General features: G+C 43.4%; 1 protein-coding gene across 1 annotated transcript in view; it reads left to right on the forward strand.

Annotated features, from left to right (window-relative positions):
- The first annotated feature begins 11,656 nt into the window (after positions 1 to 11,656).
- tgfbr1b (transforming growth factor, beta receptor 1 b) overlaps positions 11,657 to 15,632 on the forward strand; it is a 163,281-nt gene continuing 159,305 nt past the window's right edge. The window contains exon 1 of the mRNA XM_080752163.1: positions 11,657 to 11,772. Within this exon, the coding sequence (XP_080608289.1) occupies positions 11,703 to 11,772 (70 nt within the window). The 5' untranslated portion in view covers positions 11,657 to 11,702. The remainder of the gene's footprint in view (positions 11,773 to 15,632) is intronic.

Raw genomic sequence — 15,632 nt, forward strand, 5'->3', positions numbered from 1 at the left:
TTCTATCCTGGTATTATACATCCCCGCCGGCCCGAAGCACAATCATACATTTCTCCAACAAGTATATTTTTGTAAAGGGAGACCTAGGTCATTTTGTATTTCAGATAGATAATTGTTTTTCTCACCAGGTACATTGGTACAATGTGAAGCAAAAGTTGTTTTTCATCTTTACCCGTTCACAACCAGAGTACACTTACCCTGGAGGATACACTGTTGCATTTTCTATCTATTTTGTTATAACAAGCCAAAGGTAACCTGACTGCGCCAGATAATGGCAGCAGTGCATATGCCTGGCTGCATAGACAGGTTTCTTGTTTACAAACATTGAGACTAAATGCACAGGTGACTGTATCATGTAATCAGTCCGTCCAATCCCCAAACCTGTTGTTTTGGGGAGCGCTGGTTAAGCCTGGTTTCATTGGCTAATTTTGGTACCGAATCAAACGTGACGTGGACCAGAAACCCGTCTATACCGCTCTGCTTACCATGATCTGGGATCTCTCGGGCAGACCCGATGTAAGGGGCGGGCCATTTTTTCAAATTCTTTAGCAGGTGATTGGATGTGGCCGTCTCTATATCACAGTCTGGGAGTGCCAACTCCAACCACTCATATTGGCCTGTCTGCATCCACGTGGTCTGCAATCAGACTCTATTGGCTCAGAGCCGCTCAGAGCCCGCCCGTAGCTGCCGCTGATTCGTCCGGCCCGGGGCTTTAGGAGCATATCAACTCCCCCCGAGAGATCTCAGATGGTAAAGTAGGGCGGTAGCCTACGCACTACTGCCACCATCTGGCGCAAGTCAGGTTAAGCCAAAGGTTATAATTAACAAAAGTCAGATGGAAAAGCAGGTAACCCACAGAGTAGACAGTTTTGGGGATCCGGTAACAATGGGGGTCGGAGGGATCACAAAATTAGGAGGCATTTTACATCAACAAATATCCATGTTTACCATCGGTGCATTTGGGCATTTAGGTGAATTTGGTGCAGGAGGGATGAGAAAGAGGCAATATCTATGACATGCATGGGCAACTGGCAGCTTCTCCCAGGTCTTCCTCATGTTGATGATGTACACACCATCGTTTTTTTCTCTTATAGACGTACTGCTCCACATTTCGGCCCTCACCTTCACTTAATGCAGCCCACAGGTTAATATCTGAATACTGATTTATTGATTGATTTCAGCTCTTACAATTCTAAACATGCAAACATGACACGCTTTATTTACTTAAGTCTATATTAGTAGCTAGCTTATTGACTAGTCTTTTTTATGCACAATTTATTTATATTTAAGTTCATAACCATAAGAAGTAAGAACATATAAATGCATTGAAAATTAAATACAATTTTTACTTTTCAGGATTCCAATTCAAAAATAGCAAAAATAGCAGATCTACATGCTCAAAACGTGTCGCATTGCGACGCGTTTTGAGCTTGTTGATCTGCTATTTTTGACTGTATATGCATTGTGGCCCTCTGGAGTGAGTGTGAAAATATAGTGGCCCTCTCCATCATCAAAGTTGCCCACCCCTGATCTATGATATGGTGGCCATAGCTGAATATTTAGTGAATCCGCCTAGGACTCTGGAGGTCACAGGTACGACTCCAGCTCTCTGCAATGTGTCTGAGCAAGACACATATATACAGGCTCTATTTTGATTGTCTTAAGTACCAGCTCTTATGCCTTAAAGGTGTATTCAGTGATGCTGAAAGTGGCCGGGGGTCATCTTGTCCTTTACTTGCCTTACAGCATGGAAATGTTTATTTTTTTATCGATTTTTTGTCACCATTATATGGTTCTCGTTTTGATCATTAGACACAATCATTGAATATCGGAAGGTCTGTCTCCAGCTTCAGGATATGTATGATACTGATTTACTACGACTGTGGTATTTTTTGAGTTCAGTAGTTTACAATCTAGGCATTTAGCAGACGTTCTTAAAACTTTTATTTTGACCATCATAACTAAACATCATCATAACATAACTACGGCCATACTCTACCCTGATTGGTCGAGGACTGGCTGGTCACCTCTGAAAACCGAATCTAGCTATGCTCGTAACACAGGCCTTATGTGGTCAGCACACATTCTAGTGAGGAGAATGAATGGAAAATGTACCAATTATATTTTTATTTGAATGAAATACAATCACTGAATATACCTTTAATACTGTCTCCGTCTCCGACCACCAAACTTTTCGTCGGAAAGGTCCGGTTCAACTACAAAATGACGTCACTCGCATCTTCTTCTGAAAAGCATTACCCCGAATTAGAGTTCGGAAAGCTGCACGTTCGGAAAGTAGGAACTCTACGACGAAGAGTTCAGTGGTCGGAGACAGTATGCACAGGCCTTTAAGTTAAGGCATATTGAGCTGGTACTTAAGACAATTAAAATACAGCCCTCAGCCCCTAACTCTCCACCCTCCGTGCTCCTCTGTGGGCAGCTGGGTGTGATTGGTATAAAAATCCAAAAATCAAAGCACCTCCCTGAAGTTACAGCAACTATTAGTATTTTTCCCTTGTCCTGATAGTCACCACTTGAATACATTTTACATTACGACGACATGTATTAGCCTATTATGCAAATGTCTTTGTTTCTCAATACTGGGAGGCTGATTGCCCCCAGCCCCTATACCTCAATATTAATCCACTAAGCGAAGCGCTATAAATTATAATAATGTCATAATGCACCAGCACCTTATGCACTTTTAGCTGAATGGAGGGGGACATCTGGAGAATATCAATATGCTTTGAATATCCCACTCTCTCTCTCTCTCTGTCTCTCTCTCTCTCTAGCTCTTTCTTCCTCTCTCTTTCTCTCTCTCTCTCTTTCTCTCTCTCTCTCCTCACTGCCCTCAATCTACAGGTATTTAATATCCCTCTTCAGGAGAGGGATCCCTGTCCTTTTGCTGCGGTGCAGGGATCTTTTCTGAGCCTCTGGACTTCAAAGGTATTAGGAGCTCCTGGCGCCAGAGGAGGCAGTTAGTCATGAGCCGTGCTATGGCAGACATTTCCATATATCACTTGCTCTTCAAAGCGAATAACCACCAGGCCAAGCACACGCGGGGGAACCCGATCTGACGGGCGAGTCCGCAGCCGGGGAAGTGAGGACCGTGCCATAAAAAGGTGCTAAGTGCCTGGCCAAGACGTTAGCCACTTTGGGTACGGGACCCGCCGGTGCCCTCCAGAGAGTATTAGATGGCCCAAACAGAGTGCATGCAAAAACCGCTGGCGTATGGCCCAGATCAGATTTGCGGTCGAGCCTGTCGATGCGGTGAGGATTAGAGGAAACAGACACTGGGGTTCTCCTGCGTTCACCACGGGTATCGTGGTAAGGCCCTTAATGGTGTAATCAATGTAACTTCCACCTAGATGTCATCTTGGCTGGAGAATATCGTCACACACGCGCACCCACGCACCCACCCACCCACACACACACACACACACACACACACACACACACACACACACACACACACACACACACACACACACGTCACACACACGTCACACACACACACGCACAAGTTTCAACTGAGTTGTTGTGCACGTATACAGTATGTCAGAGATTACAGGAGGGAGTATTTCATGGGCCAGATCGCTCTGCCACCAAAAATAACACTTAGATGAGAGTGGCATAGAGTGCCAAAACCATTCCTGCCCTCTGTTGGCATCCATCCAGCCGCACCACCAGATCTGAGTGTGGCGTCACGAGGACCATCCCAGGACAGGGCACAGTACGTTCCCTTTAGGCCAGGGGTGTCAAACTCATTTTGGGGTGAGGGCCGCATTGGATGAAAGGCAACTTGATGAGGGCCGAACCAGTCGCGGATCGGATGGCATGCACACTCGCGCACATGTTCGCTCTGTTTATCTTCCTGTCGTCTCAGCCACTGCTATAGCTAGCAGTATATCATTTTACAAATTGTGTTCATTATTAAGTAAAATAGCTACTTTCATTATTATTGGTATTACAGTTGCAGTTAGGTACGAGAGATGCTATTTGTTTAAAGGAGTAGTTCATCCCCAAAATGACTTTTTCTTTTCTTTGATTACTCACGCCATGGAGACTTGAGTTCAATAATATATTTGTATTTTATTTGTCGCATTACTAAGACAAAAATGTGATAATAGTACACTTCCCCCCATTGATTCCGGATGGGGACTCAAATGCATTTGGGACCCCATCCGGAATCAATAGGCATGCATTTATTGTAATCAAATTTCTGTTTTAGGAATGAGTCTCCATTGGCACCATGGCATTTTGGGGGTGAACTACTCCTTTAAGAAGTGCCAATAAGAATAAACCATTTGATAATAGAATAATTCAATTCCTGATAGTCTCTGCTATAATTTGTAAATGGCTAAAAAATATATTATTGATACAGGACAATAATTATTTTTATTGTATTTTATAATAAAAAGAATAAAAGTAATTAACAATAATGGCATATTCAGAAAATATCTGAATAATAAAACTTACATTTTATTATTATTATATTTTTTAAATAAGTTATTTTCTTAACAACATTAATTTCCATGTCTAATATGTGTAATCTTTGAGTACAGTTCGAATATTGTAGGTATGTTCAGGTATTATTCATAGCCAGACCCCCCACCCCATTCCTAGCAATGCTGTCATCTTCAAAGAGAGAGAGAGAGACCTCAGCTAAATGCTCAGAAATGTATGCTCTACAAGCCTGGGGCCGGATTGAATCATCTCGCGGGCCGTATGTTTGACATCCCTGCTTTAGGCATTTAGGCAAACACTGCATGCCTGGCGGGGTGTGTGTGTGTGTGTGTGTGTGTGTGTGTGTGTGTGTGTGTGTGTGCGTGCGTGTGCGTGTGTGAGAGAGAGAGAGAGAGAGAGAGAGAGAGAGAGAGAGAGAAAGAGATTGCTTGCATTAAAGAGGTAGTGCCATTGTACTTTTTTTGGTATGTGTCTATGGAGTTGACAATACTCTAATGGGGTTATAATGTGCAAATGTGCCTTCCCTGTGTATTTTTGGTTTCTTCCTGAAAGCCACTGAGTCAAAAGGCCCATTCGAAAAACACAGATTTAATGACATCATAAAACCAAGCCCTCCCCTTACCATACACGCAACACTGTGGGTGTGTCTAACTTCAGCTGGGTCACCACCCACCAGAAAACGTGTACACTGTACACTTTTTTGGAAGAAATCTTCCTCCTAATATAATCATAATACCTGACCTGATCATCATGTTTTAAAATTATTTTACTACTGAGTGGATCAACCAATTTTGTAGTGTCTGGTTTCTGCATTTTATATTAGGGCACTAAATATTCCCCGATGTCACATTTTAATAGCTAGTAAAACTCTGTCTTTCGCAAAATTGAAAATTAACCCACAAATGCACTTCAGGTCTCTGGTCGTCAAGCAACCAGATGGCAGGTTTTCCGTTACGACAACCAGTAGTGGTTATATGGATGCTGCTCCCATGGCTAATGGTCATTCGTGGTTATAAAGGATCCTGGAAGGTTTCATGCACATCCTGAGAAGAGGTGTGTTGTGGCCGAAATCAAAAGTAGTACGTCGTCGCTGTCGGATGGAAACCTGTCCAAAACTGTTACTTTTAAGGATTCAAAAATAGCAAAGATAGCAGATCTGCAAGCTCAATCAAGTAGGCCTTAATTTGAAGAGAAAAAAAAGAAAAAAACACAAAAGGTTAGAATATGGACATAAGGTTTCAACATGCAAGTTTATTTAAATAAAAGGATTGACCTTTTTTTCTGTTTCTTCATTTCACATGTTTACTCATGCTGTTTGCTCGACAGAGACCAACAACAAACTATTACAATATCGAGAGTGTAGGTTTAGTCCAGTCATGTGTGGTTTATGTCTAATTTGTGTGCAGTGCATGCAGTCTATCTCATTTCAGACCATTTAAATTCCAGAATAGGGCTGGTTCAAGAGACAGACCGTCAGAGCAGAGTACAACTACACAACATCAACCCAACTAAACATGCAATATCATCACATCAACACATAATAAGCAACATGAACACAACTACACAATACCGACACAACATCAACACACAACTAAACCTCACCGACACGACACACACAGGGCATGCGCTAGCAGGCTATCTATACATTCCACAAATCTCTATGTGTTTATGAGTGTCCGTCGCATTAAAAAACATCCAACCAATTGTCGAATATCATTTAGAATTTTTAAACACAAATCTTCTCTTCTGGGGATCCCTGGCACAAATCATTTTCAGATGGGGGTCTGCGGCCAAGTACACCAAGAGGTTTGAGAACTACTGTTTATGACGGCGTTTTGTAGAATCTGACTTATTGTCCAGGGTAAGAAGCTATTTAGCGGGGGTGCCCGCTGGCCTGGTGGTCAAGGAACATATCACATACTAGGCTATGATGCCTGCTGGCATCGCCGGTTCGATTCCCGATCCGGACGACCTTTGCCACACGTCATTCCCCATCTCTCTCCCCATTTCCTGTCAGCCTACTGTCCTATCAATTAAAGGCATAAAAAAAGCCCAAAAACAAAAATCTTAAAAAAAAAAGAAGCTATTTAGCTATCTACTTCCTGAGGCTACCCACAGTAAGTCTGTGGGTGCCTTGAATCTTTGATAAGCCTGCAAGCTTGCTGACACAACATCTGTTGCACATGTCCTGGATGGAGGGACGTTCACACACACGGACGCAATGGACAGTTCGCATGAACCTCTCCACTGCTTTGCTGTTGAGGTCACTACAGTTCCCATCTCGCCCCTCCTGTTTTTGTGCTAAATCGTCTGGGAACTCGGATTACAGTTCCCATACCAGGCACTGATGCAGCCTGTCAGGAATCAGGATACTCTCAGTGGTACCTTTGTAGAAGGCCCATAGCCAGACCGTGGTGCCCTATAACAAACTCCTTTAGTCGTCTGAGAAAATAGAGGCATTGATGTGTCTTCTTCAGGTCGGTGTGTGCATCCCGGTTGGCATCCCAGATGAGTCTAAAATACGAGTAAAACTCCCTAAGGTCGAGTAGCAACCGCAGGAAGTGCCAGCTAATTTGACTATAATTTAGACTTACCTAAAGTTTAAAAAATATTGCAAAAAAGAAACACGTCAACATATGCATATGAGACATGGTGGGGGCGGACATTCATTGACGATAAATATTGCGTGCAGGCGAGCATAATTGCATGTAAACTTACAAGCAAAGGATCTTCAAAGCACACGTGAGGAGGAAAAGGGCAGAGGAGATTTAGGCCGGCTTTACACTGCAGTCAAATCCAGCCCAAATCCGATTTGGTTGTCAAATCTGATCTTTTGGCCCGAGTTTTCACACAGCATTTGCAAGTAACACAGATCTGATCTGTGCGTTCAGACAGCGTTAGCCCAAAGCTGCTCTGCGGCGACATGTATGCTTTGGTTACCGTGGTAAAGGCGTAGGCGTCATGACGTTACGTCACTACGTCGACGCTGGTTGATTATGTTCTGATTACGTTCAGGAAATGCAACATAATAGACCATAGTAAACACACGTTAATATTGTTTTTCTCTCTTCTTTTCTTTACTCTTGTGTTTCGCTCTTCTCTCTCGTTTTCACTGTTTAGCTCACGTGTTTTCTCTCTTCGCTTTTGTTTTTCTCATGTGCTCAGTGCGCTGTAATCAAATAGTAAATACTCGCGCTCTGTAATGATGTAATTTACAGCCGCGCTCGGGTCGCGCTGCTCGCGCAGCAAGTGACGCTTGGCCAGTTTGATGTGACTTACATGTGACCTGCATATAACTCTATGGGGTGGATGTGGTTGCTGCTTTCAGACTGAGTCAGATGTCCTCAGATCCGATATGGATCGGATTTGAAACTACCTCTGGATGTGGTTTTTCAAAATCGGATTTCATGTGACCTGAATGCGCAGTTCTGGTTAGCTTTGGGAAAGCTTCAAATGCTATTATTGCGGGTTTGGGCAGATGAGTCAACCCCGGCCACAATCTCAAATTGATGGTGGAATTCATTGATTAACACATCTCTTTTTTTCCGGGTCGGGCGGGTCGTGTAGGTCACACTTTGCAGTCTGCTTTCAGAATGCACCTCACCCTCCACTGGGATGTGCGCTCAGGAGCCCCTACCACATCTCATTCCTTTTTTCATGTGACCTGAATGTGACATGTTTGGATTTAGACTATTTAAAAAAAATCGGATTCCACTTTTGAAGTGACTCAGATCTGATTCAGGCTAGATTTCAGTGGCAGTGTAAAGCCGGCCCAATTGAGCTGATCTAGGGTTAGGCTTCACACTAATTGTGTGTGTGTGTGTGTGTGTGTGTGTGTGTGTGTGTGTGTGTGTGTGTGTGTGTGTGTGTGTGTGTGTGTGCCGTTACATGCAAGAGTAACAGCATTACAGGCAAGAGTTACAGGTTACAGCATTACAGGCAAGAGTTACAGCGTGACACAATTGCTGCAGGCTTAACTGCTCCCTGCAGTCGCAATAATGATGATAACTTCATTTGAGGGGTCTCCACCATTACAATTATGCTGCCTTCAACACTTTGGGAATACAGGTAGTCACAAGGCTTAAGTTCAAAATATAGGTAATAGGTAATAAGCTATAGGTCTAGGTCTAGGGTCAGGGCTTGGATATATAAAGACAATATAAAATAGGCATACCCGTTAAAGCTCTCATGATTAGCAGCTTTGGCTTTTTCTTCCTCAGAATCAATTGACTAGATCGGTGGTTTTCAAAATGTTTGTGACCAAGGCATACCAATGAGCGAGTACAAATCTCAAGGCACTCCAGTATACCGCAAACAGGCAATATAAAAGCTCACAACATCTCATATTAGATCTGCTCAAGCTATAATTTGATAGCAACAGTGGAGAGAGACATGAAATGGCAGGAGAGAAAGAGTCAAGAGAGATGGGGAAGGACATGCAGCAAAGGGCCTCGAGTCGAAATCAAACCCAGACAGCTGCGTAAAGACCTAGGTGAGCCACTGGGCTGGTGCTAAAGGATTGTGTTTTAGAGCATACATGGGCAACTGGCGGCCCGGGGGCCACATGCGGCCCGACCTTCACTTAATGCGGCCCTCAGGTTAATACCAGACTACTGATATATATTATTGATTTCAGCTGTTACAATTCCAAACATGACCTGCTTTAATTCTGTCAGTCTGTATTAGTAGCTTAATGACTAGTATAGTAGTATTAAAATGTATTTTTTATGTCCAGTGTATTTGTATTTAGGTTCATAAAGTTAACATGAGTATATAACTAAATGCGTTTGAAATTAAAACAAATGTTCCATTTCAGGATTACAATTAAAAAAGAACGAAAAAATAAATCAGGATTCCAATTCAAAAGAAGCAAAAATAGGAGATCTACAAGCTCAAAACGCATCGCACTGCGATGCGTTTTGAGCTTGTAGATCTGCTATTTTAGCTTCTTTTGTATGAGATACTACTAGAATGACAAAGTTGGACGTAGCAACATGAAATGTGGCCCTCTGGAGTGAAGGTGGAAATATAGTGGCCCTCACCATCATCAAAGTTGCCCACCCCTGTTTTAGAGTGTGGTGTGGTGTGTGTGTGCGTGCGTGCGTGCATGCGTGCGTGTGTGTGTGCGTGCGCGTGCGTGTGTGTGTGTGCCGTGGTGGTGTATGTATGCAGGGCCATGCAGAGCCCAGATAGACATCAAACAATAGACCATCATCAATCTCTGTCACAGTCACCAAGGACTGGACAGCACGGTAGGTCAAAGGGTCTTTGGTGTGTGTGTGTGTGTGTGTGTGTGTGTGTGTGTGTGTGTGTGTGTGTGTGTGAGAAAGAGAGAGAATTCACGTACATAAAACTACAGCAGTATGTGTGAGCCTTCAAATTATCATAGAATTTCACCGACAATATCATGCCCAGAAGCGCAGCACCTTCACATCATATGGCTGTCCATTGTTATTATTGCATGGTGTCATCATTATACACTCTTTTTTCTGTCTTAAACGTAATAATAATTGCGACCGTAGGTCGAACCACTCTTAACAGAATGGGTTTGCCGCTCTGACATCACGCTCTCATGTGATGTCACACTAACAGAATCCCTTTTATGCCCATATACTGGAGTTCCCTTATGTCATCAATATTAAGCCCATATCTAACAGGACTTCATATGGGAATGCCCATATATGGAGGCCACATCGGCCACATACCACACTAACAGAATCCATATATGGCCAAGACAGCCCATATCTGTGTGGCTGGTTCTACAGACAGGGATCTCCATGTATGGGCATAAAAGTATATGATGTCAGATAACGAATAACTGAGTAAGCATGTTTGGGCTCTCACAGTATATCTCATATTCTTTTTATACCTATATGACCCATAACCTGTGTGTCCCGCAGTTCTGGTTAGCTTTGGGAAAGCTTCAAATGCTATTATTGCGGGTTTGGGCAGATGAGTCAACCCCGGCCACAATCTCAAATTGATGGTGGAATTCATTGATTAACACATCTCTTTTTTTCCGGGTCGGGCGGGTCGTGTAGGTCACACTTTGCAGTCTGCTTTCAGAATGCACCTCACCCTCCACTGGGATGTGCGCTCAGGAGCCCCTACCACATCTCATTCCTTATATCCCTTTTTGTTGCTTATTTGAAAGATAAGAGTCATGAGTGAGTTAGCTACTGTTGATCACTTGAATCCAGTAGTATGAATGAGAAGATAACGTACGCTTCTAGTGTATCGCTATTCTAGAAGCTTACTACAGACAGATCAACAAACTAACTAGATTATATTCTTTTGCTGCTATTTTTTATTTATTTATACCACGGGCTGTAATAACTCCCCAGTTTTAATCAAACAGTCACTTCATTGAATAGCATGAACAGTCTGTTTTGTTTACAGCAGTCAGTGGCAGCATTAGATTGCACACAACTCAGTGTTGACTTGCCACCATGGGCGGGGCGTGGCGTCGCTCCCAGCCAATGGCGGTGCATCTGTCTCTCCCCACTGACTCACTCAGCCACCACAAGAGACCACAGAGAGAGAGAGAGAGAGAGAGAGAGAGAGAGAGAGAGAGAGAGAGAGACCAATGTTTTTGAGGAGTTTGTACTTTATTTGAGTATTTCCAATTTCCAATACTTTTACTTCTACAATTATTTGAATGTAATTTTACCACTTCAGCCCTAATATATACATTTCGGCCATTTGTAAATACAACGTGTGAGCTTGTAGATCTGCCATTTTCAAAAGATTGTTTGAAAACTTGAAATGGGATAATGAGTACCTACTTTGGTACATTTTGATACCAATACCTTTGTACTTTTACTCGAGTACATTTTTAATACCGGACTTCTAGTGCCAGAGTATTTTCTACATTGCAGTATTGATACTTTTACCCAGCTACTAAAACATGTGTGTGTGTGAGAGAGAGAGAGAGAGAGAGAGAGAGAGAGAGAGAGAGAGAGAGAGAGAGAGAGAGTAAGCAAGCAAGCGTGTATGTGTGTGTGTGTGTGTGTGTGTGAGAGAGAGAGAGAGAGAGAGAGAGAGAGAGAGCGGAAGCAAGCGTGTATGTGTGTGTGTGTGTGTGAGTCTGTGAGAGAGAGAGAGAGAGAGAGAGAGAGAGAGAGAGAGAGAGAGTGTGACGTGTGTGTGTTGTAGAGAGAGCTTGGTCCAGGCAGTGTGTAATCGTAGTAGTGGAGTGTGGACTAACAACCGAGAGAGAGAGAGAAAAAGCCACGATGGATGCGTTACCGTGTTGCCTCGCGCTGCTCGTGCTCTTACTCGGAACGAGGATCCATGAAACTAACGGTAAGAAAAAAAGAAAATGTTTGGTTTGTTTGTCTGTGCCTTCCTATACCGTTTGGTTGCGTGTGACTGTCTGTGTGTGAACTGTGAAGTTACAAAAGAGCAGCGGACGGACGGTTCGAGCCCCTCCTCTGCTGCTCTCCTCCTCTTTGTTTCTCTCTCTCCACTCCAGACACACACAAACCCTGGCTGTCTCTCTCTCAAAGATGGCGCAGGTCGCGGTCGCTTGACTGTCCGACCAGGGGCCGTACGTTTACAGAGCATTGCTTCTCAAAGTGGGGTCCCCGACGGCTCCTTGAGGGAGTTATAGTCAGGAACCAAAATACCAAATGGACCCCATATGGGTCTGTAACTCGGAGAGTCTGAGTTAAGTTAACATCGACTTTACAATAAGTGTTGAGAATCACTGTTATAGAGCCGTAAAAATCTTCTCTAACGGGGGTCCCTGGCGTATCTGTTCAAATGGGGTTTGCGGGGCTGTAAAAAAACTAAATTTGGTGGTCCTTGACATGAAAAAGTTGGAGAAGCAATGCGACAGGAACTAGTTCTGAGGCACTAGCAGAGAGAGGGAAAAAAAGGTCTTGAAAAATAACAACACTTGTGACGGTCCCGTGTGGCCAACAGGGCAAACGGGGCTGTTTCCACTTTCCAGGGGCACATTTTGCACTTTTTGTCCGGGGGAGTAGTGGAGGAGTCCAAGTATACTAACATTCAACACCCAATTTCAATTCAAATGAGCTTTATTGGCATGGCATTGCCAAAGCAAGTGTCAAAACCTAATAAAAACTGTTGAAAAGGGGGAACATAATATACAGTTGGAGGGGGTACAGCATTGCGTAAACAGAGCTATGTAACATTTGTTATGTACAGTACATAAGCTTTTTGGAACAAAGCAGCATTTCCCTCCCTCCGCTTGCTTGAGTAAATCAAAGTTTTTGTCACCATCCTTCCCAATCCTGCTGCTTGTTTGCTCTGGAGTTATTAATTAATCCCCGCAGTTCGGACTGGAATAGAAGTCACTCTGGCTGCACTGTTTTTCTCATGCCAATAAAGCTCCTTTGAATCGACTAGCTGCCCTCCGGTGCTGAATGTTTCTCATTCTTTTCATATGGTAGTCTTCCTGTCTGTCTGTGTTCGGGGCTCTACACGTCATTTAAACCTTGCCTTTTTCAACTGTTTCCTGTCTCTGGGCTTGCTTGCTGCCGTGCTGTGCGGTGTGCACGAAACTAGCCTACTTCTGCAAAAAAAAGTTTTATTTTCCTCCACTGGTTGAAGTTGTTTTTCTCTCTCTCTCGCCAATTCTTGTGGTGTGACTGTGAAGAAGTGGCATGGCCCACCAGTGTGATTGTCTTGGCTGTTAGTTCTCCATGCGAGCTGTTGTGTTAAAACACATTCTACCGTCTAAACACCCCATCCTTTCGGGGAAATCTCGCTTTTGCGAACGCCCATCATTTCGACCGGAGGGTTAGCGACTCACTTCACGGAGGTGAGGGTGTCGAAAAGATGACATGTAGTAACAGCGACACGCTCCTTCTCTCAGTGGGGTTGGTTGGTGTTATTTTCCGTACACACACACACACACACACACACACACACACACACACACACACACGGCTCCATGGCTGTAGTAGCAGCCAGCACGCTGCCCCGTGCTCGTTGCCTAGCTAGTACCACGGGCTAGCTTATTACTATAGCGCCCGTTCCTCCGTTACTTTTAACCCAGCGACACATACATAACATCACCCCAATGTCTAATGATGTTTGATATTTCCTTTGCAAACCCCTTGCATCATGTGGTTGTCTTAATAGTGTACACACACATACAGAGGAAGCTGTTCTTGACACATTGGCAATACTTGACACAGCTGCAAACTGCTGCACACCGAGCTGTTGCTCATCGGCAAAATGAATGATTTTATTTTATTCTCGTTATATATGTGCGCGTGTGTCCAAGGTGTGAACTGTGCAGTGATTTCTTTTGACGTCCTCCAGTCCACACAGTAGCCCTGAGGGAAGCTGTGGTCTTTCTTTGTCTGGAGCTGCAGGCAGCATGCATGTGATGTGGTTGTGCGGAAAAAAAAGAAAAGAAAGCCACCCCCCCGCCCCCCCCCCCTCAATTTTAAACCATGAAACAATAAGCCTCCCGGTTTGATATTTTCTGATAATTTACTGTCTTGTCCTCTGTTGGTTTGTGTGTGGGATTGCTTCGTTTGTGTATGATGTGTCGAACACTGACTTAAAAAAATCTTAAACCATCCTTTGGTGCTGCTGCACATGACGAGAGGTGTGGTGTGACTGATCACCGATGTACAGACATCTAACAACCTCACTATGCTTGTCTACACACACACACACACACACACACACACACACACACACACACACACACACACACACACACACACACACACACACACACACACACACACACACACACAGTCCTCATGTAAACCATCCCTGTGCTAACACCTCTAAATTCATTCAGGCAAGGCAGATTATTATTATTATTATGTCCAACAGTAGGGTTGTTGTGCCGTTTTTGTTGTGGTATGGCATGTCTTTGTGGTATGGTGTGAGACGAGTAGCATTGATGTTAACATCAGAAAGAGAACCGGTACCATTAATGTGAACAAAAAGAAGCTGTAGACTGCATTGCGTGTGTCAATTCCGACACATTTACACTGAAACCTTTACAGACACACACACGCACACATGCACACACACACATACACACACCCTGAGTAAAAAACTGCTTTTTTACACTGTGAGCTGTGCCTGTTATTATAATGTAATTAAAATAATACCATGCTGATAATTTTTCTGTGCTGATTTATGGGTATGACTTAATTTTCTCATTCAGCCTGGTTGGCACTGCTATCATTGAAGTCTGGGGTCTGAGGTTATCAGCGCCATAGTAATACGTCTACCACCTACAGTATTACAAAAATGGTAACACTTACATGAGCACTTGTTTTCATTCTGGAGATATTGCAAAGAAAATATTCGCGCTTTTACTTCGTTCAGATGCAGGTGTGTTGGACAGTGACACATGAAGCAATCATGAACTAATATTCATTAATGAAAAAGTCCCACACTCTGCTCTTGCTCAGAAACACCATTTTTTTTTTAATTGACATGTTTTGGTCCCCTCTGGACCTTTGTCAAGTGTGCCTCCAGCATTGATACCAACATCTTCTTATACACTATATACACCCCTTCCACAGGTGTGAGACAATCACACTGCAGGAGTGTCTCTCTCTCTCTCTGTGTGTGTGTGTGTGTGTGTGTGTGTGTGTGTGTGTGTGTGTGTGTGTGTGTGTGTGTGTGTGTGTGTGTGTGTGTGTGTGTGTGTGTGTGTGTGTGTGTGTGTGTGTGTGTGTGTGTGTGTGTGTGTGTGACTAATCAACCTAACCAAGCAATTCCAGACATATACATGATTGTGTGACACATACAGTATACATTTACATTATTTACAGAAAACGCACAATTGAGAAATGTGAACATTGGCTTTGCAGCTTTCATAAATGCTCATAGTGTGCTGTGTGTATGTATCTTAAATGCACCACCTAGATCTAGGTACTTACAGTATTTATGTTGTAGTTTTATACCTTTAATTCAGAACACGACAAGAAATATTCAACAATTTGCGTTGTTAGCTTAATCTTAGTTTGTAGATCTGCGTCCGTCCAATGCAATGTGATACGTTTGAGGTTTTTCTCCCTTCCTGTCGTCCGTCCGTCCATTGAGACATGCAGTGAGCCTACACTGCCTGTTGGCTAATTGGCTACTGCAGCAACACAACCCAAACAAAATCAATAGATGTTCAATTTCGTCTTGAGGACCAGTCACCTAGGTTTTAGGCA

Source organism: Nannobrachium achirus, assembly GCF_963921795.1.
Source record: "Nannobrachium achirus genome assembly, chromosome: 21".
Taxonomy (NCBI): domain Eukaryota; kingdom Metazoa; phylum Chordata; class Actinopteri; order Myctophiformes; family Myctophidae; genus Nannobrachium; species Nannobrachium achirus.